General features: G+C 49.2%; 1 protein-coding gene across 6 annotated transcripts; it reads left to right on the forward strand.

The window, feature by feature from the left end:
- The first annotated feature begins 6263 nt into the window (after positions 1-6263).
- TMEM171 (transmembrane protein 171) lies at positions 6264-26029 on the forward strand. 6 transcript variants are annotated; one of them, XM_084802691.1, is made up of 4 exons: positions 6264-6486; positions 18179-18895; positions 23536-23671; positions 25747-26029. In XM_084802691.1, exons 2-4 carry the CDS (start codon positions 18259-18261, stop codon positions 25943-25945), a joined length of 972 nt encoding a protein of 323 aa, XP_084658817.1. In that variant the 5' UTR covers positions 6264-6486; positions 18179-18258; the 3' UTR covers positions 25946-26029. The 6 variants fall into 6 exon arrangements, with proteins under 6 accessions (XP_084658817.1, XP_084658815.1, XP_084658818.1 ...); XM_084802689.1 differs by lacking the exon at positions 6264-6486 and adding an exon at positions 14746-14790; XM_084802692.1 differs by lacking the exon at positions 6264-6486 and adding an exon at positions 14870-15751 and having other exon boundaries at positions 25750-26029.
- Positions 26030-27132: the final 1103 nt, after the last annotated feature.

Raw genomic sequence — 27132 nt, forward strand, 5'->3', positions numbered from 1 at the left:
GGGAGTATATGGCAAACACTGAAGCTACAATGTGTAGCCAAAAAGTCATGATTTCGAGAATGCATTTGGTTACTTGGAAAAGATGTGTTGGTTCTCAGGATTTGTTTTGAAACCAACTTAATCTTGCTTATATAGAAGTGTTTATTAAGAATATGATCAAGAGGCTAGAGAGAAAGCTCGATGGTTAAGAGGACACACTACATAGCCGGGCGTCGTGGTGCACGCCTTCAATCCCAGCACTCAGGAGGCAGAGGAAGGTGGATCACTGTGAGTTCAAGGCCAGCCTGGTCTACAAAGCTAGTCCAGGACAGCCAAGGCTACACAGAAAAACCCTGTCTCGAAAAACCAGCCAACCAACCAACCAAAGAGTGCACACTACTCTGGAAGAGAACCCAAGTTGGGTTTGACTTTCTTTGCAAGAAATGCTCAGTAAAACCTGGCAAGGTAAATGCATGGGTGCTAGACAGGGACTCAAAGTTACATGTCGACCATGTAGGTGAAAACAGGTGTGTCTGTGAGTTCCAGGCCAGCCCCAGATTCATACTGAGACCCTATCTTTAAAAAAAAAAAACAAAAAACTAATGGTGTGTGCATTCAATAGTAAGTAGGAAAAAAGAGGCCATGGATTTGAAGGAGCAGGTTATATGGGAGGGTTTTGAGAGAGGAAAGGAAAGGGAGAAATACTGTAATTAAGTTATAATCTCAAAAAGCGTCATGGCTGATTAACGCACCCTTGTCAAGCATCCCTGAACCACCTGCAGCTCCACCTGTAGGGGATCCAGTGTCTTCTTCTGGCCTCCTCAGAGACCTTTACATATGTGGCACACACACACATATGTGCACATATACACATAAAACATCTTTAAAGAAGAGACTGATAAAAATTGTGTACATACATAAAATTCTCAAAAAAGAAAAAGAAAAATTTCATTAAACACACATCATTGCTTTATTTGCACTTTTTATTATTAAAGAAAATTAAAACTTTATTCAAAAGTAGAATTTACAGGTTATAGAGCTAAATTTAAGTAAGCACATTTTTAATTTTTTTCCTTTTTGGGTTTTTTTTTGTTTCTGTTTTTGTTTTTGTTTTTGTTTTTTCGAGACAAGTTTTCTCTGTGTAGCCTTGGCTGTCCTGGACTCGCTTTGTAGACCAGGCTGGCCTTGAACTCACAGTGATCCGACTGCCTCTGCCTCCCAAGTGCTGGGATTAAAGCCATGTGCCACCACTGCCCGGCTAATTTTTCATATGATATATTCAGATCATACTTTCCCCTTCCCCAGCCCTTTCCAGATTCTTCCCACCTCCCCACGCACCCATCCCCGCCTGCCAACCTGTCTTTCTCTCCCTCTCTCTTTAGAAAACAGGCAAACAGACAAATAAACACACACCCAAAACAAAAACAAAACCACCAAAGAAACGCAAGCGAGAGGTTTGCCTCCTTGCCACATATAGCAGGTAAAAGAACTGTCCCTGAGGTCATCAGAGCGGGAGAACTGACCCTGCCCCTCACTTGCAGCACCTGGGAGACTGGGTGCTGTACCTCACCCGGGCAGCACAACAGAGCTGGCTCTGGTGACGTGGGTGTGGATGAGCCAGCCCTTGGGCCATGAGAGTGGGAGGGCTGGCTCTGTCCCTTGCTTCCTAGAACACTGGATGAGGCAGCCAGTGCAGGAGAGCTAGCCCCAGTAGGGTGGGAAAGCTGTTGGGCTGACCCTCTCAACTACCACCTAGGCCCAGATCCAAGCCTTCGAGTTGGCCTACCCCAACACGTACTCCATTGATGAACCGCTGGAGTTCCTGAAGGGGCCTGGTTCCACAGATCCAAAACCACAGCATCCCCGTGACACAGGGAGACGACAGGTTATCTGAGAGGGGTCCTGGCAAGGTTTAAGTATTGATAAGAGGAGCGGAAGGCAGAGGCCTCAAAACCAAACCGACAAGTCACTTGCAATAAACATTTACAAAGAAGTGTGGACAGAAGGGTACACTGCGACACACCACAGCTTCCACAGTGAGATTTTTTTTTTCTCCTTTTGTGGGTGGAAAGTGGGTATGGGGGAGGGGATGAGTGGGATGGGGTGCGTGATGTCAAATTTGCAAAGAACCAGCAAAAAGTTTTGTTTTGTTTTTTTTAATTAAGCAAAACCAGGCGGTGGTGGCGCACGCCTTTAATCCCAGCACTTGGGAGGCAGAGGCAGGCGGATCTCTGTGAGTTTGGGGCCAGCCTGGCCTACAAAGCGAGTCCAGGATAGTCAAGGCTACACAGAGAAACCTTGTCTCAAAAAAAAAATAAAAAATAAAAAAATTTAAAAAAACTCAAAAAATAAAAAATAAACAAAAGTCACTCCCAAGTATGCCCTTCCATTCTTGGGTTTAGCTAATCTGAGATGTAGTCAAGGTGACAACCAAGAATGGCCGGTTCCACTTCTCCATGGCCAATGAGATACGCAAGTGCTGTCTTCAGCAATAGAGCAGCAGCAGCAGTTTGTGGAGAGCGATCAGTAGCTTCGCCAATAGCCTGGATTTGGGGGATGTTTCAGTCAGGTACCTGTGGCCAAGGGCTCCACTAGATGTAACCCACCCTGGTGCTGGGGGTTTCACTTGGTGGCTGTACTGGCTGGTCTTGTGTCAACTTGACACACAAACAAGTTACGCAAAAGGAGGAAACCACAACTGAGAAAACACCTCCGTAAGATCCATCTTGGAGGCACTTCCTTAATTAGTTATTGGTGGGGAAGGGCCCAGCTCATTGTCGGTGGCACCATACCTGGGTGGTCCGGGGTTCTATCAGGAAGCAGGCTGAACAAGCCACGGGGAGCAAGCCAGTAAGCACCGCCCCCCATGGCCTCTGCATCAGCTCCTGCCCCCAGGTTCCTGCCCTCCTTGAGTTCCTGTCCTGACCTCCTTCAATAACAGACTTCAATGTGAAACCCTTTCCTCTCCAACTTGCTTTTTGGTCATGGTGTTTCATCACAGCCATAGAAACCCTAAATAAGACAGCGGTGTAAGACAGCTAGTTGGGTTGCTTTTTTTTTTTTAATTTTTAATTTCCCATTATGAAGTGACTCCATTTAGATTTCGTTCATGTATGTACATATTTTTAATAGCTTCTATAGTAATAGGGTTCCATATGGCCCCTCAAATGGCCCTTGCTGTTAGTCGTCCCCCCATGTCCCCTCTCTTACCACCTGTTTTCCCTCCCCCCATTCACTCCAGTTCCCCCCACCATCTATTCATAACTATGTATTCTATTTTCCCTTCTTCGGGAGATCCTCCCCCGTGCCCCACCCAGTCCCTGCTTGATAGCTAACCACTGTGGTTACATGGATTGTAGCAGGCATATCAAAGATTTAAAAGCTAATATCAGCCGGGCGTGGTGGTGCACGCCTTTAATCCCAGCACTCGGGAGGCAGAGGCAGGCAGATCGCTGTGAGTTCGAGGCCAGCCTGGTCTACAAAGTGAATCCAGGACAGCCAAGGCTACACAGAGAGACCCTGTCTCGAAAAACCAAAAAAATAAAATAAATAAATAAATAAATAAAAGCTAATATCTGCATATATGAAGAAATATTTGTCTTTTGGGGTCTGGGTTAAAAATCTTTCACTCAGGATGATTTTCCCCCCTAGCGCCATCCATTTACCTGCAAAGTTAGTAATTTAATTTTTTAGCAGTATTTCAGTAATATCCTAATAATATGCAAAATCAGTATGCTATAGTTTCAGGGGAAGACACTATCTTAAAAAAAAAGGAGAGCAATCTATGGATGACATGTAAACACACACCTACAGAATGAAAACTACATATTTAAAAATAGTAATATGGATCCTCACGCTTAGAAAAAGAAATTGAGCTGCCATGAGGTAGGCTCGTGGAACAGCCAAGCCCAGCACCTGCTAGCTCACCGGGTGAGCCAGCCAGGCCGGTGACAGACCGGGATGGTGTCTGTGGCACTTGTTACCACTGAGGGCCACACAGATGTCCGTGGCCTGCGCCGCCACCGCCAGCGGCATACTGATCCGAGTGACTTATGCTGCCGCTTCAGGCCATGGTGAAGTCTGGGTGCGAGCTGCCGCCGAGGGGCCATGTCTGGATCCAGGAACCTTCTTCAGCCAGTGCCTGTGTGGATGGCTGTGGCCCGAGTTACCACCTGGAGCCATGTGAGTGTCCGGGGTCTGTGCTGTAACTTGAACCCACGTCAATGTCTGTAGGTCGTGCTGTCCCCAGGGGACATGTTGATGTGGGTGGCCTCTGCTGGGCAGCTTCCGAGGAACTTGTCTGCATCCGTGGCTGTAGCGGGGTCTCTGCTGTTGGCGGAAACCGTGTTGAGGCCTGTGATCTGTACATCTGCTGACTGTGGAGGGTAAGGAGGCCACTTTCGCTGGGATGTTGCTGACTGCAGATGCACAGTTGAGAGGGAGGGACTTAGAAAGGCTCCACCCCTTTCTAGACAGGAAGCAGCTGACTGGAACTCTTAAGTGTGATGGGGATGAGGGCAGTATAGCTCTTCCTCCATAACTGATGGTTTCCTGCGAGGATGCAGAAGAGGAAGGACCCGGTTCTTTTTAAGGGGGCCAGGCCACTGAGAGTTTGACCATGCTCCAGTGAGTATATAGAGAACACAAAGTGAAGTGGGTCTTATTTATTTTATTATTTTATTTTTATTTTTTACTTCTTTTTGTGGAGGGAGGTCAGAAGGGGGCTGGGGGTCGGCAGACGTGCAGAGACTTAGAAGGTATTGTGATAGGGGCGCATGATATGAAACTTCCAGAGAGCCAATCAATAAAAGCGTTATGTGGACAAAAGAAAATGAGAAGAGAGTTTGATTGTAATGACTCCCAATGGGATCTTTTGGATTCTTCTGACTTAAAAGTTTGCCAAGCTTGAAAGTCTTTATTCATCAAATTGACAGTGTTTCAGGCATCACCTTTCCCGCCTATTATCTCTGCTCCTATGATGTGCATGGTAAACTGTGCTTCCCCCCTCCCGCCTTTCAGGACTATGTCCCGTCGTCCTATTTTCCAGCTCACCAGGCTTTATTTCCCTGCTCAAATCTGGCTCGGCATCCCTCTGGAGAAGCGCTGATTCTGGTCACTGCGTTTTTCCTATCCCGGGTTTCTTTTTGTCTTCTTGTCTTGTTCTTACACTGTTTCTCTGGACTTTCTCTGCATCTTTCTTGAAGATGAAGGCCTGTGAGCATCTGCATCCAGGACAGTGGTTCTCAACCTTCCCAGTGCTGCCAGCCTCCACTCCAGCTCCTCATGCCGTGCTGCTACTCCCTAGCTGTAATTTTGCTGCTGTTATAAATCATAATGTAAATATCTGTGTTTTCCGATGGTCTTAGGCGGCCCCTGTGATAGGGTTGTGTGACACCCCCAAAGGGGTCACGACACACAGGTTGACAACAACTGACCTAGGAGTTTTTGACTTAGGTGTTTTCCAGAGACAGTTTCTGTTGACTTTAGTTTTCTTTTGAATTGCCTGTACTCTGCTCTTTGTACGCCCTGGGATCTTTGTTGTTGATAACTGGACATTGAACCTCATGGCGTGGCAGTTACAGAAGCTGGTCCTGGGATTTGCTGGGTTTCTTTCTTTCTTTCTTTCTTTCTTTCTTTCTTTCTTTCTTTCTTTTTCTTTTTTTTTTTTTTACGATTTATTTATTATTATGTATACGGTCTGCTTGTACCCCTGCAGGCCAGAAGAGGGCATCAGATCACATTTTAAATGGTTGTGAACCACCATGCCATTGCTGGGAATTGAACTCAGGACCTCTGGAACGGCAGTCAGTGCTCTTAAGCCTCTGAGCCATCTCTGCAGCCCTTGCTGGGTTTTCTTTACTATTTTTGTTCTGTTTTTGTTTTTCTCTACTAGGGAGCAAGTCCAAGTTCTCATGCATGGTAGACAAGCACTCTCCCACTGAGCTGCACCCCGAGGCCCGTGGCTGTTTCTTCCTAGTGACTGTTTTGATTGTACAAGGCTGCTGTCTCTGTGCTAAGGAGCTGTAGGATTAAGGATTTCTTGGGAATTTTATTGGACATGCATGACCAATTTCTAACTTTCCCTGCATAGGCATTCCCTTTTTCGTGGCTTAGTCTTTACTGTCCTGTTCTCCATAGGGAAGGGACAAGAATGGAAGAGGGGAGAAAGAGCACTGTCTCTTTAAATCGGGGGTGAGGCAGCAACAGAGGTCGCTCCACCTTGATCAGACACAGATGCACACTTTTTGGAGTCCCGCGGCCTTTTGGTCACTGTGCTTTCCCCAATCTGTGTGTGAATACTTACTGCATTAGGGACTAGCATAGATACTTGGCATGTATCTATGCAAGCAATGGGTGCTGCTTTGCTAAAGCCTGGAATTGATAACAAATAACTGCAACGTACCGTCTAAGCCTTCTTTTGCTGGAAGTTATGAGCCTTCACAGTTCTGAGTTCTGAGCTGTTGAGTTGGACAAGTTACATCAGTGTAGCTGCTGACTAAGTGGAAGGTAGGTCTTTGGCGTTTTTTAATACTACCATCTTCTTGGAACCACCCCTTGCCCTTTTAAATGTGTGTGTGTGTGTGTGTGTGTTTTGCAGATACCCTCAGAGGAACAGAAAAGGGCATTGGCTCCTTCGGAGATGGTTGCAAGCCACCCGTTATGGTACTGGCAACTGAACTGAGGTCCTCTGAAAGAACAGCAAGTGCTCTTAACTACTGTTGCATCTCTCTGGCACTTCCGCCTTCCCTTTTAAAGTCTAACAGATGAGTGCAGGCGTGAGCCAACCCCAGCCCAAGGGTCAAATCTGGGATGCCAAAGACAACTATGCACATAAAAAAAAAAAATTCTGGGATGGGGAATTCCAGCTTCGGTGCCCATGACTACAGGCTGTACAGGCCTAAGGCCTTGCTTGTCTGTTGACACGCTGACTGTGACTGGGGTTTCTCTCCAGTTATGGCAGCAGAGTGGGATAGTTATGGCAGAAGCCAGATGTTCAGATGCCTACAGAACCTGGACCGTTTACTATCCGCCCCTTCCACAAAAAGATTGCTAACCCGCTTTGTGTCCTGTGGATAGAGAGAGGCAGTTCCCGCTTAGGCCACCTGCAAAAAGTATCAAATGCCCTTGAGGCAGAACTCATGACCGAAGATTAAAAACAAGACTGTGGACATGCTGACGTCTGTCTGGCCACCATGCCAGGAAAACCAGCACTTCCGCAACAGGAGGTTAAGGTGTGAAGTCACCAACTTGACTTGGCAGCCATTATACCTCGGGAGCCAAGCAGGTGATAGCAAACTGAAGAGTTAAACCTGGGACCCAGGCCAGGGCATGGCAGCTAAGGTGTGCTTGGCTAAGGTTCACCTGCTTGCTGTCTGGCTTGAAGAGCCTTGCTGCCTGAGCCACGGGGTCATCTGGGCACAGGAAAGGGCTTGGTAGGTTTTGCAACTTTCTGGGAGTCCAGGAGTAACCTGGGGGTTGTGTGGCCAGACACGGTTGAAACTCCACTTCAGCTGAGAAGATGCTGACTCACAGGTCACAGTTGACTTTTGAGTTGCTTTTTTTTTTTTGGAGGCAGCAGAACCCAGCTACTGAGGCAGAGGCCTGGGTATCAGGGTTTGGATCTTACTATTTTTTGTTTTTTCGAGATAGGGTTTCTCTGTGTAGCCTTGGCTGTCCTGGATTCACTTTGTATACCATGCTGGCCTCGAACTCAAAGTGATCCGCCTACCTCTTTCCCTAGAGGCAGAATTAAAGGCATGCACCACCACACCCAGTTTGGCCCAGACTTTTTTTTTTTTTTAAGATTTTTAAAAAAGATTTATTAGTATGTATACAGTGCTCTGCCTGCACATACACCTGCATACCAGAAGAGGGCAACAGATCACATTATAGGTGGTTGTGAGCCACCATGTGGTTGCTGGGAATTGAACTCAGGACCTCTGGAAGAGCAGTCAGTGCTCTTAACCTCTGAGCCATCTTTCAAGCCCCAGGTTTGGATCTTAAATGCCCTCCAAAGACCATACCCTAAAGCTTGGTGGCCAGCCAAGCTTATTAGAAAGTGGTACAACTCTTAGGAGGTGGTGCCCAAAAGAAGGAAGTAAGGTCCTAGAGATGTGTCCTTCAAAGCAATACTGAGGCCATGGCCCCTCCTTTTTCCTTTCTTTGCTTTACTTCTTGGCTGCTATGAGGGGAGCAACTTTGCTCCACACTGCACTTCCCACAGAGATATTCAGCTTTGCCTCAGGCTCAGGCCAAAGAGACAGGGTCAAAGTGATCAGGGATGCACTGTTGAGCCCAAATGAATCAATTTTTCTTTCTTTCTTTCTTTCTTTCTTTCTTTTTTTTTTTTTGTTTTTTGTTTTTGTTTTTGTTTTTGTTTTTTTTTTTTGGTTTTTCAAGACAGGGTTTCTCTGTGTAGCCTTGACTGTCCTGGACTCACTTTGTAGACCAGGCTGTCCTCAAACTCACAGCGATCTACCTGCCTCTGCCTCCTGAGTGCTGAGATTAAAGGCGTGCACCACCATGCCCAGCCCCAAACCAATCTTTGCTGTTTTGTCTATTTCAGGTTTTTTGTTTTTTGTTTTTTGTTTTAAAATCATAGCATCAGGAAGCTAACCAACACAGCAAGCAATGACTAAACAGATAGATGGGAACCAGGAGACACAGACCAAAAATGAGAGTATCAGACTGTTCCCGAAACTGGTAGGTCACAGAGCCGACACTACCCACGAGGAAAGAGCTTGAGCTGATGGGTCACAGAACAGGTTATGAAGGAGAAGCAATGTAACAGTGAACGTGAACGAAGGGCAGCGGAGGCAGCAGGAACAGCTGGATCTGACAGGCGGGGTGGGGGTGGGGGGGGCAGGAGCGGGGCGGGGCAGGTAGATACTGCAACCTCTGTTTGGCTGGAGAGGCTGTTTCAGCATCACTGGTCCTGGCTGAGCAGGTAGATGGTAGCAGCTGAGGCATATGGAGGAGGAGGAAGAACTCAGGTGACAATGCTTGGGTTCCTGCTGGGGGCCACCACATAGAGGCTAAAAAGGAGCAGGATTTGGTTTTGGTTTTGGTTTTGGTTTTGGTTTTTGAGACAGGGTTTCTCTGTGTAGCCTTGGCTGTCCTGGACTCACTCTGTAGACCAGCCTGGCTACAAACTCACAGCGATCCAACTGCCTCTGCCTCCCGAGTGCAGGAGCAGGATTTTAAAGGTGAGATTTGGAACAACAGAGACCAGCAGATGCTAAACACCAAGAAGGACAGGAGCCCCAGAGCACCAGTGGTGATGGTGACTGGGAGGGCAGGAGGTGACCCCACGGGTTGGTGCGGGTAGCTCTGAACGAGGTAATAAATGACCATAGCTCTGATAAGGGCCCGGAGTGCAAAAACAGATGTTCTGTAAACACACACAGGGGCTCATCTAGATTAGCAGGTCAAGGGGAGGCCTCGAAAGAACACCCAGCTGGAATTCTACAGGATGAATGGGAGTCTGTTAGTTTGTCCTTGGCTGACTCGAAACTGACAATAGCCGCGGCTGCTTTCAGGTGAGCTCCCATGACAGTTCAGGTTAATGATTTCTCCAGGATCACACCCAGCACACAGGATGGCTGGTCCTTTTCTGCGCACTCTTCCTGCAAACTTAGGAGTGAGGTTAAGAAACAACTCTAACCAGTGGCTCTCTTTCCCTTCTTTCTGAAACGATGCGGTCTCCAGCCCTACCTCTACCTGAGGTCTGTGGCTTCTACAAAAAGCCTTTTGTTCAAATGTGGGGCACCGGGGTTGGGGCTGGCTTTCTGCCAAGCTCTCTTTTTTATTTACCAAACCCTCCCAGCTCTCAGGTGTTAGACTCTTATTACTTAAGGAAAAAAAATTTTTTTTAGGCCAAAAGTCACTGTGGGAGAAGTTGCGGGTTTCCAATGTCATTGAGGTGATCAGCCACACCTGGGAAGAGCCTTTACCTACCAGACCTCTGGCCTTTGTCATGCAGCACTTTGGGACAGTCAGGGAGTCCCACTTGCATCTCTGGGCCAGGCCATGCTTCCCTGGCTGATTCTAAAATAGGTAAGTTACCTAGATGGGTGACATCAGGTAACATCTGCCCAGCACTTTGTCCGCAGTCTCTCTAAAGGGGATGGGAGCCAGGGTAAGACTTTCCTTTCCTTCCTTTCCTTCACCATCCATTTCCTGGTTTTGCTTCATTGGGCTGTAGTGTCAGAGCACAGTAAACTGGTTTGGCGCCATCTGGGAGTCAGCAGTAGCCACCAGGAAGTGGAGAGGCTAGCCAGAGACTCTGGAGACAGGGAAGGATCCGCGGGAACTGGGACAGGCAGAATCCGAGCCTTGGCCAGGGACTGGCTGTCGGAGCGCCTTTGGAAGGTCATGTGTCCCTCTGGGGAAACCAGCAACCACTGGGTAACTTTCACAAGCACTGTAAGTGTGGATACAAGAAGGCTGAAACACAGGACACATGGGGTGACTGGGCAGACATGCTGGTGCCTGCAACCATCTGAGGCTCACTTCTCGACCCCATAAGGGACAAGGGAGGGCTTCTGTAGGAGTCAGCTCAAACCACTGCTACGTGGCCATTAGAATCACCTGATGATGGGGTTAGGGATTTAGCTCAGTGGTAGAGCGTTTGCCTAGCAAGCGCAAGGCCCTGGGTTCAGTCCTCAGCTCTGGGGGAAAAAAAAAATCACCGTGATGTCATCTGATCGTAGAGTGGGGTGGGTGGGTGGGGGTTTCCTCACCTCTCCTGAGGAACCACAGAGGTTAAAAAGAAATGCGTTTGTTGGCGTCTTCCACCTGCCATACACTTAACCTTTCTGGTAGGTCTTGTTATTCCCCCTAAGATGGCGGAGGAGTGAGAGGCATGGAAAACCTGTTACTTGCCCAAGGCTATGCAATTAGTAAAGTAGCAAAGACAATATGAGAGTTCAGCCTATCTAATCCTTCTTTATATACACTGAGAGGAAATCATTCTTTCTCTGGGGTCCAGTAGGCAGCAGAGAACTAAACGGGTGGCACAAGATACCAGGAAGCCACCATTTTTTTCCTTCAGACTTTTTCAACACATCGTTTTCTTCCAACCCTCAGAGAGGAAGCTGCGGCCACTACGTGTATGTTGAGGGTGCCTCTCCCCTGACAAAGTGCACAGATGTTGTCCTCCAGGCAGAACTCTCTCTTCCTGAAACAAACGCATGCATTCCACGCTCCTGGAGCGGCTACCAGGCACTCAGGTGGAGCTGTTATCAGCCACGTGAGATCAAGGGCACCATCCAGGCTATAAAATGACTGCAAGGCTCGCCTTTGTGTGTGGGTCAGCTGAGGTACTCAGCCTGAACCTGAAAGTCTAACTTGCTGGTCAGTCAACCTCTACCCATGTTTCTGACTCCTGGGTTGTGGAGAAAAAAAAAAAAAAAAAAAGAAAGAAAGAAAAGAAGAGAAAAAACCGCCACCATAGTGGTTGGATCGGGCAAGGCAGCTTCAGAGAAAAATCTGGGCGTCTTGGGGCCAGTGTTGAAACACCATTCCCAGTACCCAGGTAGGGTGGCTCACAACCACCTGTAACTGGTGACTCCAACACGTCAGGCCACTGTGGGCACTGCACTCACATGTGCACATAGCCATACAAGTGCATGCACAAACACACACACACACACACACACACACACACACACACACACACACACGAGAGTGCGCACAATTTTAAAAGTATAAAAATAAATATATGTATTTTTTAAATCTCAAAAAAAGTTAAAGAAACAAACAAGCATTGAGGATGTGGTTTGGTTGCTAGGACTTGCCTGTTTTAGAGAACCTGCCGACTATAAGCAAGACCCTGAGATTGGTATCTAGCATTGCAAAAGAAATAAAATATCAAGTAACTGAATTAATGAATCGGCAACCCTAGCTTCTTAGAAGACTAAGAGAGGGTGGCTCAAGCCTATAGACTATAGACTATAGACTCCAGACCTGCTCCTCATGAGAGCCCAACTAAAAATAAACAAACAAATAAAACAAAATCACACCATATATTAAGCGCAAAAGCCCACAGTGATCTTCAAGGCCCCCTAGGATGACAGCCGCTTTCACTCCTCTGCTCCTGGTGTTCCTTGAGACCCGACTGCGCCTGATTTGTAGGAATTTGCTCTCCAGGGATGTTTGCCCCTTGCCTCCTGCTCTACTCAGAACCTGCAAACACCCATCTCAGAGTGTTGGTGCATGTGCTGTGTTTTGTTTTGTTTTGTTTTTCCAGACAGAGTTTCACTGTGTAGCCCTGGCTGTTCCTGGACTCACTTTGTAGACCAGGCTGGCCTCAAACTCACAGAGATCCGCCCGCCTCTGCCTCCCGAGTGCTGGGATTAAAGGCATGTGCTGACATTGCCCGACACTCTGTGCTGTTTTTAAGGCTTATTTTTATTTTATGTGACCATGTCTGTGTGCATGCTTGTGCATGCGTGCGTGCGTGCATGTGTGTGTGTGTGTGTGTGTGTCTAGCTGTGTCTGGTGCGTACAGAGGCCAGAAGAGAGTGTCAGATTCCCAGGACCTGGAGTTACAGGTAGTTGAGCTGTCCACTGTGAGTACTAGGGAACTGAACTCCACTTGGGTCCTTAGGAAGAGCTAAGCCAGTTTTCCAGTCCGCCTACAGTCTTCTCTCCTTCTTCTCCAGGTATTTAAAAACCTGCCCACAGATTCTTGCATGCGCAACCTAACTCTCCCATTGATTTAATGGCTCAATCCGGAGAACTGAATGAAGCAGAGATCCTGAGGTGGAGTCTTAAAGGCTGCCTTCCCGAAGGCCCTGCGCTTCCCTCTCCTTTAGCTCCCTTTGAGATGGCTCCCACAGGGAAAGCCAGCTGCCCCATCCCTAAGACGGCTCTTGGCAGCAGCAATGAGAGCCACCCTGAAGCTACTGCTCCAGCCCCAGGCACACCTACACAGACCTGCCACTCTGGCCCACAGCGTGACTGCAGCCTTGCCTTGGGAGAGACCCCAAACCAGAACCACCCAGCTAAGCCACTCCTAGAAACTGACCTCCTTCCTGACCCTCAGAAACTGCCCGAGACAGTAAATCTATTGTTTTCAGCATCTGTGTTTGGGGGCTGTTTGTTATATAATAATAGACAGTGCATAGCTTCCTCATTCCCATCAGGGCTGTGCTGCGCTGCCACCTGTGAAGACACCTCCATCACTCACACCGTTAAGAACAGCACCCTCAGTTCCCCCCTCCCCCCCACCCCGCATGTGTTGTTCTTCCTAGCTTTCTAAATCATTGTCTCCCCATTGAATTCTCTAAGCGCTCAGTAAATATTTGCTGGCTGAATGAATGACTGCTCCCCCCCCTCCCTCCGCCCCCCCCCCCACTTTAGCCTCCTGTGTTCAGGGGCTGGATGGATCTGGGGATCTATCCGTGTTTTGTTTTGTATTGTTTTGTTTCCGAGATAGAGCCTCCCTACATAGACCAGGTTAACCTGGAACTTGTTATGTAGCCCAGGCTATCCTTGACCTCAGGAGCCTCAGCTTCCACAGTGCTAGGATGGTAGGCCACCTTCTCCGTTGTGCCTGGCTGCATCCTGCTTTAAAATCTTGCTTTGCTGCTGTCTTCCTAAGGGTTCTGCCTGGGTGTATCTTCGCTCACACCGCCTGAGGGCTGGGGAGGGATACCAGCCTTGGCTCAGGCAGCATCTCCCCCCAAGACCAAGCCTGACCTAAGGACAGGCACCTCGAAGTCATACGTGACAGATGATCAGTTTCCAAGGCTTTGATCCAGTCAATTGGGCCCCAAAAGACACAAACAGTGGAGATCCCAAGGGGGAGGCTAATCTGATCGTCCTTGGTGCCAGGACATTCAAGGCTGTCATGGGTGGCGAGCCCGCAGTCATGTGGCACCAGAGGGCAGCTGTATCAACAGGCCCCTCGTGGGCTCATACAGGACTCAGCCAGTGATTGACTTTCAAATAAGCGAGAAGGGAAGAGTGCGTGGGCAATGGGTACGGAACCATCTTTTAGGGTGAAGAGCTGTTGGCAGGCCTGGGTCAGAGGAGGCTAATGCTGTGAGGGCCTGAGTTCTTAGAAAGCCCAGGGCTCTCCACTGTTATGCAATAGCAGTGGCTAGTCCTCTGCCCATTAACTAACAGGGCATACCTTGGTGCCCTTCCAGAGGTTGACTGGTATATCTTGACACTTTGACCAAGATATATCCCCACCCAAGGCATGGATGACTGCAATATCCTTGGGATAGTCCCTTTATTGACCTGTACAAGTCCCTCCCCGGCCTCACAAGACCATGCAATAAAAGCATTTTTCCTTTCCAAGCCCACGGCATACGTGCACGTTCTCTGGGTGACAGGTGAACCTGAGGGCATAACAGTAGCTTTCAGCACACAAGCAAGCGGTCACTTCACCTCCTGGCTTCAGTTCCTTTGTTGAATCAATTGGTTGGCTAGGTCCCCATCCACTTAGGACCCCGATTTTCCCAGGGAGCTGGAGACACACAGTAGGGAAGCAGGGGCTGCAGGTGAAGAAGGCAGGAGGAACTCCAGAGCCAGCTGGGGGGGTGCTGAACGATGGTGTTAGCCATTGGCTAAGTACCTTGTTAGAGCCTTGTCCCCCCCTCCCCCTCCCCCACTCCCATGGCTGTGTGCCTCCCTGGCGAGCCCCCATCTCAACTCTCCCCACTCCACCCGCCCCAAAGCTCAGGTAACTCTCCATCCCATTCCTCCACCCCCACCTCATCTTACAGAGCCTAGCTCACCCATCAGGAAGCTAACAAGAATAGATTGGCTTTCAAGAAGACAGGAAGCTAGGGAGAAAAGGTAAGGGCGGGGGAAGTCCCCAGAACTCTGGGTGCCTCTGTGTTTGGGCTGGGAGCACACTTGACTCACCTCTCACAGTGGCCTGACTTCTGGTGTGGAAGCCAGCACAGTTGGATACTCGTCAAGTGTCACGGGGGCAGGTTGCAAATAGCACCAGGATTAGCAAGCCCATCAGAAACTCCGGTCAAGGGCAGGGAAAGTTAACAGTTTAATCCCCGAAACAGCAGGAAGGGCGTTTTATGGCAAAGGAAGGCTGCGCGTACATAAATGACCAGGAAGGGACATGGGTTTTTGGGGGTTCGCTTCAGTATAGGAGCTAGACCCTCAGGTAGAAGGCTAGAAAACAAGGTCCCCGGTATCGCTATAGAAAGTTCTCTGCTAGGCTGTAGCTCCTGTGACCCTGTCAAGGTCTCAGAGCAGTAGAAAGGCCACCTGCCCTCTGACTGGCAGTGGAGGCAGACGACGGTGAATCTCCGCTCAGTCGCGCGGGCTGGGGCACTTAACTTTCCCTGTTGTTCTGCCCCGGGCTCAGATATCCTGCAGCCCTAAGCTGCAAAGGGACCAACTCCTCTCTCAGCTGCCCGTCTCCTTATCGCTTCCGCCGCAAGCACCAGTAGGACAATCTCAACTCGCTGGTGCCCCCAGCTTGGTGGAACGTGCTCGTCTGCCTCCACGGCCAGCCAGTCCCTCGCGTGCATCGCCAAGTCCTACTGTACCAGGGCCCCGAAGCTGCCCCTTAGTTCTGCGCTCCGGAGAGGCGCGCCCGGGCCCCAGGAGGGCAGCACCCGGCGGCGGCCAGCTCCGGCCAGTCAGCCCTGCCCTGCCCCGCCTGGCTGCCGAGCCCGCGAGCCGGGCACCGCCTGGTCCTCTGCACACGGAGGCGGCCCGCCCTCCGCGCCCGGACGCGCAGAGGGTGTGCGTGGAGCCAGGAGGGCGGCGGAGAGTCCCGGGATCAGCTCAGGTAAGCGGCGCCCCGGGAACCGCAGCGGCTCTCGACTACCTGCAAACGTTCCCCTCTCCTGGTCTGCCTTTGCCAACTCTCTTGAGCTTTGGAGCTTTGGAAGCTGAGAGATGCTGTTGATTTGTGTCTAGCTGTTGGAAAAGCCAAAGGAGTGTTTAGGGGGCGCATTTGGTTTTGTGAGGAAACCGGGTTTAAAGTAGAAAAGGTTCAATTTCTTTTGTAATTTTCCATCTATTTGGATGTCCCTGGGTGATCGGTTTTTTTGAGCGCACCTGGTGCGGGCGGGAGGCGGGGGGGGGGGGGGCGGTGGGTTGGGCGGGGAGCGGGGTAGCCGACATGTGCTAGGTGTCCTGGGGGAAAGAAACTACAAATCAAGTTTGGCGCTTCTTCTATTTGTATTGTTGGTGTTTGGGAATATGGCCTAAGAAAGCTGAAGCCCACAACTGGCCGCAAAGCTGGCGAGACCAAGAACACAGTGAGTTCCTAACAGAACTCAGGCGGTCCTTATCTGGGAAAGCAACAGGGAGCTTGTGTGATTCATGGGAAGATGTGTTTTTTAAGTTAACGGGATGCTTTAAGTCTTCCACCTTAAGCGTCTTCATGGATGTGGCTTTTCTAAGTGAGAGAAAAATCTTACTTCGCTCTTTTGTTTCCTCCTTTTCTCTGCTTCCTTCTGGTTCTGTTGCACTTTTCCTTGGGAAAAGCACTTCCTAGGGTGGCAGCGTCAACTGTCTGTGTTCTTAACCCAAACTCAGTTTCCTAACACATGATTTTAGTTTGTCAAGATGATCTTGGACTTGGAGCTCTGGACTCCTTCATGTAATCATGAATGTGAGTGGCAAAGGATGTTTTAAAGCGTTCTCTGTTTGAATGTCCTTCCTGACTTTGGGTAGTGCTCGTGATGGTATAGCGGGGCTCTTACCCCGATTCACTGGCGAGAGATAAGATCACTGGTTTAAAGATCAGTGTTGGCTGTGCGTGGTGGTGCACGCCTTTAATCCTAGCACTTGGGAGGCAGAGGCAGGCCGATCTCTGTGAGTTCAAGGCCAGCCTGGTCCACAAAGCTAGTCCAGGATAGCCAGACCTACACAGAGAAACCCTGTCTCGGAAAAAAAAAAATCAGTGTTGTGTGAACCAGCACCCACTTTAACTACTGTTGGCGAAGTTAGTATATAACACTCTGTTTTGTTTTGAGGCAGGGCCTCTCTATTATGCAGCCCTGGCTGTCCTAGAACTCACTCTGTAGACCAGGCTGTCCTTGACCTCAGAGATCTGCCTACCTCTGTCTCTCCTTAAAGGCGTGTGCCACCATGTCAAGCCAGTATAAAACACTCTTGAAGAACTGACCTTGTGTGGTTTGGAGGAAAGGTGCTTTTCCACTAGGTCTCACTTCTGTTAGCCTTCTATGCTTTGTAGCTGCTTGCTTTTCACTGTGCCGAAGCCTCTGCGGAAGTGGATGGCACCGTGATAGCCACCTGCCTTGGCCTGTCCCCCTACACGAGGGCACTGTCTACCTTGGTGCTAGACTTTACCTGTTGTGCCAGATTCTCCCAGGTCACACCAGGGTCCCCGAAACTAAGCTGCCAGTGGGGGCAGGGTGCCCAGGCAGTCCCAGGGTTTGCTTCTTGAGAACTCCATTTTGACAGAATTACCTTGACAGTCTACAAGCCCACACTGTCTCTCCACCGCCTTTTCATTCTGTTGAAACTGCTGACCCTGAGCCGGGCGTGGTGGTGCACGCCTTTAATCCCAGCACTCGGGAGGCAGAGGCAGGCGGATCGCTGTGAGTTCGAGGCCAGCCTGGTCTACAAAGTGAGTCAGGACAGCCAAGGCTACAAAGAGACCCTGTCTCGAAAAACCAAAAAAAAAAAAAAAAAAAAAGAAACTGCTGACCCTGGATTGTGTGCGAACGTAGCCACAGGGTTCAGTGAGAAATGAAAAGTTGATGGAGTCTTAAGCAGAAAGTAGAAGGTTAGTTATCGGACAAAACCACACCAAAAGGCTCAGAGCAGTTCTGACACGATACGGGGCAGCTACATGCCAGAAATGATCACTGCTCTCTTCCCTTATCTGCCATCTTTTTTTTTTTTAATTCTGGAGAAATGAGTTTGTAAGATTCAGGACAGGAAAGGCCACACCCACTCATTTTATTTATTTTAGAAAAGATTTTCCTTATCTCAGAAGCATGCTAATTGAATTTCCTCTTTTATTTTTATTTATTCATGAAATTACACATTTGGGAGTCTTTGAATGCCAGTTCTCCTGACTCACAGGCCAAGTCATTGTTCTACGCAGTAGGACCAGTGGCGTGAAGTTCCACCTCCTGACAGCTCACCCTTCTGTGATTTCTGCAACGGCCAGCAAGAGATCACAGCTGGTCAGAGCTACCTGTACCCACTGTAATTTTACATTTATTTTCCCTCGTAGAGTCTGAAACTGCTGGAGAGAAGGAAAGGCCTTTTCCCTCCGGGTCGGGGAACATCAAGGAAGCTTTTTCTTTTCTGGCCATGTCTTCTGTAGGAACGGCAGAGCCAGATGCGGGCCAGAGGGACAGGCATGTCAGCAAGCTCATTTTCTTCCTCTTTGTCTTCGGCGCAGTCCTGTTGTGTGTGGGGATCCTGCTCTCCATCTTTGGGTACCAGGCATGCCAATATAAGCCCCTCTCACACTGCAGCATGGTGCTAAAGATTGCCGGGCCTTCGTGTGCCGTGATGGGGCTGGGGGCTGTGATTCTGGCCCGATCCCGGGCACGACTGCATCTGCGGGAGGGGCAGCGGCGAGGTCACCAGGATCCTGACCAATCCTTCTTCTGCGGAGAGAGCCGCCAGTTTGCCCAGTGCCTCATCTTTGGGTTTTTGTTTCTGACCAGTGGCATGCTTATCAGCATCCTGGGCATTTGGGTGCCTGGATGTGGCTCAGACTGGGCACAGGAGCCACTGAATGAGACAGACAGTGGAGAGACAGAGCCCCAGATCTGCGGCTTCCTTTCACTGCAGATCATGGGCCCCTTGATTGTGCTTGTGGGATTATGTTTCTTTGTGGTGGCCCACGTCAAGAAGAAAAACAACTTGAGTTCAAGCCGAGACACCTCTGAAATTGAAGGCGGACACACCCACAGTGCGGAGCCTGTCCACATCACTGTAGGTGAGTGTCTGACATTTGTGTGCTTGCTCAAGTCACAGTGGATGTTGCTTCAAGGCTTAACCAGGCTTCCCTAGGTCTGGTGTAGATTCCTTTCCTCAACTCCTGTCTCATACATATGTGCACACAGATACCCTACCACTACCACACACACACACACACACACACACACACACACTTACTCACTCACACAGTACACACACACACATACACACACACACACACTCACTCACACACACACACACACACTCACTCACACAGTACACACACACACACACACACACACACACACACACTCTCACTCACACAGTACACACTCACTCACCCAGTACACACACACACACACACACACACACACACACACACACACACTCACTCACTCACACAGTACACACACACACACACACACACACACCCATCCCTGTGGTACGCCCTATGGGAATTATTCTATCCCCAGCAACAGTGTTATTTAGCATAAGCTCTGAGGCAGTCAGTAATGACCTTGACTGGGCTACAGAACAACTTAAGAAGAAAAAGAGAACCAGGAAGTAGCCTTGGAGCCTTCTGTCACCCAAGGGACTAACCAAGCAACACCTACCATTCATTTCCCCAGTTCTTCCTGTGCTGGAATGGGACACTTTCAGTTTAGGGGCACTGTTGGGGTTCCCCTCACTGGCTATCCCCTGCAGACACAGGCTATCCTCAATGATGGGTTGGGCGTTGAGGCCTCAGAGCTGAAAGCAGGGAGTTACAGAGAAGAGACCATAGGCAAGATGTGCGGCTCATGTTTGCGACATCTGCTGGTCGCTGCTGTGGAGGGAGGGAATGAACTCACTGGGCCTCCTGAGGTAGCAGGCTTGGGGGTTGGGGGGAAGAGCATATGGGTTTGTAGAGTGTACCATCTTCCTAAACTAGAGAAACTCTTGGGCTCATTTATTCCTGTACATGAATGTTCATAGTGACAACACAAGAATCAGTACTAGCTAGCACTCACAGAAGGTCTAAGCCTGTGTTACTGACCTTGTTAACAAGCTTATTATCTGAGATTCAGTCACGCTTAAAGTGACCCATCAAGGCAGGTCTGCCATCTCCACTTGACATGTGTAGAGACAGAGGCCCAAGGTTACAGATGAGTAAGAGGCAGGAGCAGTTAGCCAGATGGGTAACCACATAGACTCTAGCTTGTGCACTGGGCCCTTCCCCAGCACAGTTAGGGATTGTCACATGTCACCAGTCACAGGTGTTCTCAGATGGCAGTCTAGGAGATATGAGGAGACGCCCCAGTGTCATGTGTGCTAGCCGTGATGTGTCAGATATGTGTGCTCCTCCACTGGGCTGGGGTGGGGGTATTTTGAGATGTGCTCTTGGGGTTTAACAGAAGGGGACGTCCCATCAGCAGGCGGCTGGAATCTGGGGTGAGCTGGGAGCAGAACTGGGGTGCCACTCCTGAAACACGTACTCCTGCCCCAGCACGCCACTGGAGTTGCAAATGTCAAAACTCACTTTTCCACTTCACTGCCCATCAAACCTGTGAGTCCATGGCCTCCCACACTCTCTTTTTTCCATGAGGTTGTGGGAGAGGGTTCACAGGGTTCAACACTGTCCCATTATGGACATGTTCAGTGATAGATCTTGGACATGTGAGCGTGTATCAATCAAGAGGCCTGTCTCCAGTGGAAATAGGCTACAAGATGGCCTGCCCTGTGGGCTTGCGTCACAGGCTCTTTATACTATAATATGTAGTTAAAGTGAACATTCAATTCTAGTCCCTAGACTTACCAAGATCTTTTTTTTTTTTTAAGTATTTATTTATTTATTTATGGTTTTTTTGAGACAAGGTTTCTCTGTGTAGCCTTGGCTGCCCTAGACTCTCTTTGTAGACCAGGCTGGCCTCGAACTCACAGAGATGTGCTTGCCTCTGCCTCCCCAAGTGCTGGGATTAAAGGCACGTGCTTCTTCTATTCCCAGATAAGATTTATTTTAATTGTAAGTGTGTGTGTGTGTGTGTGTGTGTGTGTGTGTGTGTGTGTATGTTTAGGGATATATACACATGGGTAGAGGTGTCTGAGGAGGTCAGAAGAGGGTGCTGAGCTCCGTAAAACTGGTGTTACAGCAGTTGTGAGCTGCCTGATGGTGGTGCTCAGAACCAAACTGGGAGCCTCTGAAAGAGCAGTGCCTGTTCCTTTAACCTGCTGAGCCATCCCCACAGCCCAGCCGTCAACACCCTGTAAAAAGTAGATGAATCTAAGAGAGCCTTTCCAGTGTTTCAGTCAGCGAGAAATAGGTCAGGGACCACATACCGTCCCCTCACAGAGGAAGACTTCATGGTCTCGTCCATTCTCTGGGCATCTGTGTGACCTGTGGGGGACGGCTGAGGCCAGGGGGACAGAGAAAGCGCCAGTTAGAAGTGTTTTTTCACCAGGTAAATAATCGCCCTTAGCTGGTGATAGAGATGAAGGTGCCCTCGCCAGGTGTTAGAGGCTTACCAGCTCTCCCTGTGTGAGGTGGTGTGCAACACTGGACACAAGTGGCCACATCCTGTCCTTTTTGTCCTCCAACACAGGTGCTGTTCAGCTGCAGCTGACAGCTGTGGGAGCTGAGGCCAGGGAATTCCGAGTTTGCTCGGGGCCACGAGGGCTTGGTTCCTGGCAAATGTTCTCTAAAAGTCCTGCCATTTGTGTGAACTGGAGTCCTTCCTACAAAGAAGCAGAGTGCTCTCTCACTTCCTGGCAGTGTCACCTGGTGGTGCCATCCCCCGCCCTCTTAGGTTGGCGGCACCCATGTAGCTGGGGCGAAGGTGAGGCACAGTGTGGCATATTGCCATGTGCCCAGAGTACTGTATTTGAGCAACTTTGCACCTTATCCAGCAACTGGCTCTTGGTGAATTAAGTCTCTCACGAGAAAGCAATAAAAGCTCTCTCAGCAGAGGACATCTGTGGAAAGCTGAGAGAGCATGTTATTAATTCTCACAGATACTTTACTTCAGACATGCTTGATAAAGACTGAGCCCATACTGCCGCAGGAGAACTCAGGGCTCTGAATTGTAGACCAGCTTTTTATGTGGTAAACTATATGTAGCACAAAACTTATTAGTAAAAATACCAGACATGGTATTTTTAATCCCATGTTTTAAATCCCACGTATCTTAATCCTAGCACTCAAGAGGCAAAGGTAGGTGGCTCTCTCCGGGTTTGAGACCAGCCTGGTCTACAGAGCAAGCTTGAGGTGAGCCAGGGGTACATGGTGAGATCCTGCCTCAAAGAAAGAAAGAAAACAGCTGGGCAGAGGCAGGCAGGTTTTTGTGAGTTTGAGGCTAGCCTGGTTCTACAGAATGAGTTCCAGGATAGCCAAGGCTACACAGAGAAACCCTGTCTCAAAAAGTCAAAAGAGGGAGAGAGAGAGACAGAGACAGAGAGACAGAGACAGAGAGAGAGACAGAGAGAAAGAGAGAGAGAGAGAGAGAGAGAGAGAGAGAGAGAGAGAGAGAGAGAGAAAAGAAGAAGAAGGAGGAGGAGGAGGAAGGAAGGAAAGGAGGGAAGGAAGAAAGGAAGGAAGAAAGAAAGAAAAAAGAAAGAAAGGAAAACCAATAAAAAGCAAAGCAACAAAAAATTTACCATTTTGACCATTTTTAATTTTCATTTCCTTTCATGTTCTGTGAGTGTGTGTGTCTGTCTGCACATGTGCACATGTGTGTGCAGATGGGGGCTAGAAGTCGATGTTAGGTGTTTTTCTCAGCCGCTGTGCACCTTTTGAGATGGGGATTCCAGCTGCAACTGAAGGTTTGCTGATTTGGCGAGGCGAGGAACCCTATGGCTCCTCCCATTTCTACTGCCCTGCAGCTAATATTACAGGCAAACTCCAGTCTGCCCAGTGTCTTACTTGGGTGCAGGGATAGGTTTGAACTCACATCCTTCTGCTTGTGAGGCTTACTGACTGAGCCATCTCCACCCCAATCACCCCCAGTCCTATTTTAACTGTTTAAAAAATAAACAATCTGCAGGGGCTGGAGTGGGTGGCACAAGCCTTTAATCCCAGCACTCAGGGAGGCAGAGGCAGGTGGAATCTGAGTTTATAGGTCAGCCTGGTCTACAGAGTAAGTTCTAGAACAGCCAGTGCTACACAGAGAAACCCTGTCTTGAAAAACAAAAACAAGCCGGGCGTGGTGGCGCACGCCTTTAATCCCAGCACTTGGGAGGCAGAGGCAGGCAGAGTGCTGTGAGTTTGAGGCCAGCCTGGTCTACAAAAGCGAGTTCAGGACAGCTACAGAGAGATCCTGTCTTGGGAAAAAAAAAAAAAACCCAAAACCAACCAACAAATCAAAACAACAAAAAAGAAAACCAAACCAAACCAGCAACAAAAATGCAATGTAATATTATTAAATATGGCCAAAATAGTGTAATACTGTTATCACCTCAGCTTTCAGAACCTTCCCATGATCCCATACAGAAACACCCGTTGGGCAGGAGTTCTCTCCGGAGCCTGTTCCATCTGACAGGGAAGTGACACAGCCCTACTTTTACATTCCAGGACGCTCAGGGGTGTTTTGACATTTTATGGCGTAGGGGGTAAAATAGAAGTCATTACTTTTGTTGCCTTTGTTTTTTTGTTTTTGTTTTCTAATTTGTTGCTATGTGATTCCCAAGGTGACTCGGTGATAATATTCCCGCCTCCTCCACCACCTTACTTCCCGGAATCTTCAGCAGGAACTCAATCTCCTGGGGCTAATGGCTTGCACCGGATTGAAAACCCACCTTCCTATTCCAGCCTTTTTAACTATGGGTAAGACTTCCTCTTGACCGTCACCCACCGGGGCATGTGTGTAGTCATTCCAAGCCAGTGTAGCTTTAAGGCTTGGGGGTAACGACAGACAGTAGAACAGCAAGCGTCTGGTGGCATGTCAGAGTTCTGGCCTCACTGCTCACACTTAGCAGCTGGTAAGCTGAGTGATGAAGGATTGCTAGGAAACCTGTAAGCATCTTAATTGCTCCTGTAGCTACCCATCTGATGCTGTGAGGCTGGAGGCCTCTGCTCTGTTAGCGTCGCCGCTTCCAATGGCAGAAAGGGTCAGAGCCCCAGGGGACCTTCAACATGTTCAGAAGGATTTCAGGAGTCTAATGAAGGAAGCTATGTTCAGCTGCCTCTGGGCCTCAGCGATTTGAAGAACCGTTGAGTAGTGAAGGTAGACGGTCCATGCCCTACTCCACATCAGAAGCAGCAAGGAGATGTCTGTGGGGCAGGCCTGAGGCAGCAAGAACCCAAGATGGTGTGAGGGGGTAAGAGGAAGGCTCTCCCGAGGAAGAGGGGGAGAGACACTGACTTCCAGAGTGAGTGAGGGGTTGGCAATGCAGGAGAGGGTCTGGGACAGCTGCTGGTAGAGGGGGACCATAAGAGCAGACCTTTGAGGTAGACTTCCGGGGCTGGGGTCCCAGGAGAGAGACGGTGCTGATGCGGAGCTGCTAAGCCATTGGTAGAAGGTATCCAGGCAGGAGTTTCGGCCAATGTGTAGCCCCCAGCTGCTTACGGTGTGAGGAGATCCAGATTGTGGGGAGGGAAGGGAAGTTTGTGGCAAAAATATCCCTAGGCAAAGGTAGATAGGCTACCTTGCCAGATGGGGAAATGTGTCCATTTTTTCAGAGGAGACAGTAGGCCCTAGGGACCTGGCACCCATGGCTGCCATCACTAAAAGTTTCCCTGGGGAGCTAAGAGAACCTCAACATTCAAATAGATTAGGCGTGCAGCCTGGTGAAGGGGCCAGAGGACACGTGCCCTTCATCAACGTACTAAAGAGCATGAGGTTGTCCCTGGTTGCTATGGAAGCAGGGGAGGGGTTCTCCAATGAGAGGGGGAAGGATATGGGCAGAGGACAGATCAAGCTCATGAGTGCCGCATAGAGCTGGGACCCGGGAGGCAAATGATTAAACTTCCCCTAAACCTAAAACCAACATCTAGGGTCTTCAGATCAGTCCTTGCTGTGGCTGCTGTGGTGATTTTGGTGCCTCCGGGTCTGGCTTCGCTTGCGTTACTTTCTGATTTCCACGGTCACCCCAGGTGGAAGGTGCTGCCGCCATCAGAGTGGTAACGGAGGCTCGCGGAGGGTGAATCTAAGATTGCTCGCAGGGAGAGGAGCAGAGTGGAACTGAAACTTCAGTGCCCTGCCTGCCGCAGGAGCCTCTCCAGGGACTCCCAGCAGGCTCTTGGCTTAGTGTTTTCATTATTCTATTGCAGATATTTAGATTCCTTCTCGTTGTTCCCTTCAGAAGGCGGTGACTGTAGGTGCCGGGGTGCTGGCACACCAGCTGTCTCTAAGTGATGTGTCCATCTTTAGGCATAGACCCTTGTCCCTGACAAAGGCAATGACATCAGGAACCAGGATGCCCTAAGGTTATAGCCAGTTCTAAGAAAGATAAAGGTTATAGGGCTTGCAAGATGGCTTATTGGGTGAAAGCGTTTGCTGCCAAGCCAACTACCTGAGTTCAATCGTGGTGACCCAAATGGTGTAAGAGGAGAACCAACTATTGAAAGTTGTCCTTTGACCTCCACACATGCATCATGGCACATATCACACACACACACACACACACACACACACTTTCTTAGAAAAAGTAAAGGGTAAGGAAAGAAAGCAGATCTATAAAACAGAATAAGCAAGGATGGTGGTGCACACTTTTAATCCCAGCACTCGGGAGGCAGAGGCAGGCGGATGTCTGTGAGTTCGAGGCCAGCCTGGTCAGCACAGAGAGAAACCGTCTCAACAACAGCAGCCACAAAGTAGGATACAGGAGAAACATGACACTCAGTGAAGCCCAGTGCTTGATGGCTGATATTGTTTTCACGATCTTGCTCTCTCTTTCCAGCAGGACCCCAACTCCTGAGAGCCAGGGCGCAGCCTCTGAGAGGGAACGGCAACTCATCTACACCATTTCTGGGTGGGATGCATCCTCCGAGAGCTCACACACTGGGCATCTGCCATTGGATCTGCCCCCTAGATACGAAGAGAAAGAAACTGCCCCAACCACATCCTCGGCTGCACCTTCTGAACCGTCCCCACCATGAACTATGAACTCAAACACACTTTTATATATGCCACGAATTGCTATTTTATTTAATTTGTTTTTTTAATAAAAAATACAATAACAATGGGTGTGTTCTCATTTTTCTGCTATAGCATCCAAAGGAAGCGACCGTTGTTTCAGATTAGACCCTGCTGCCTGGCTTCAGACCATGGGGGCGTGTAGCATGATCCTGTCAGGCACCAACAGGATTTGCCTGTTGAGACCTACAATGCTAGGGGCTGGTGGTGGCCTTGTTTGTACTGGTGGATAAGGAACCAGAGGCTCAGAGAGTGTAAAGAACGTCTTCAAGGTCACAGAACTTCTGATGAAGAATGTGTGTGTGTATGCGTGTGTGTGTGTGTATCTGTGTGTGTGTGACTGTGTGTGTGTACGTACACTTCCTTCGTTTCATCCTTTTGCTCTCTTTCTCCTTTCCCTATTTCCCTTCCCCTTTCCCTGCTTTAGGAGTCTCCAGGCCTCATAGCACAGTGAAGCCTCTGAATAAATGGCTCTGTTCTCTGTTTTTAAGATAGAATTGTTCCTATGTTGCCGAGGCTAGCTTTGAACCTGTGCTCTTTGTACTTCAGCCTTCAGAGTTCTGGGATTATAGGCATAAGCCACCATGCTTGCTCTCCCCTACCCCCACCCCCTACCTCCTGCCCCTGTTTGTGCATGTGTGTGTGTGTGTGTGTGTGTGCATGTGCGCGTGCAAGCTTGTGTATGTGTGTGGCTTTCTCTATACACTACAAACCTTGCAAGTCTCAATGTTATCTAGCAGTCAAGAGTCTGACAACAGAGCACGGGGGTGGGGGGGTGGGGGGGCCAGGGGGTGCTAGGGGAGCTGGGGGAGGCAGTCTGTCTGCCGTGATGACTGGTCACACGTGAATTGCCATTGTAAATCTGGGTGGCTGATTGGGCAAGAAGTTCTAATCTCTTTTTAAATTGGACATTCATTGGATTGGACTGCTCTTAAAAGTCTGGGTTATTTTTCCTCCTGGAAAGTTAATTATTCACATTTTAAAATTAGAACAAAGGGTGGATTGCCGCCACTTCCTTCTGTGGCTATTTGTTTAAAATGGCCAAGCTGAAACTTCCAGGGAGAATTACGAGTTATGAGTCTTCGTTTATAATCCAGAGCCTATTTAATGGCTCAGAGTCGGCTTTGTGACTAAGGGTTTTGCTTTTATG

The sequence above is a fragment of the Acomys minous genome (genome assembly GCF_964271855.1).
Source record: "Acomys minous genome assembly, chromosome: 11".
In the NCBI taxonomy this organism is placed as follows: domain Eukaryota; kingdom Metazoa; phylum Chordata; class Mammalia; order Rodentia; family Muridae; genus Acomys; species Acomys minous.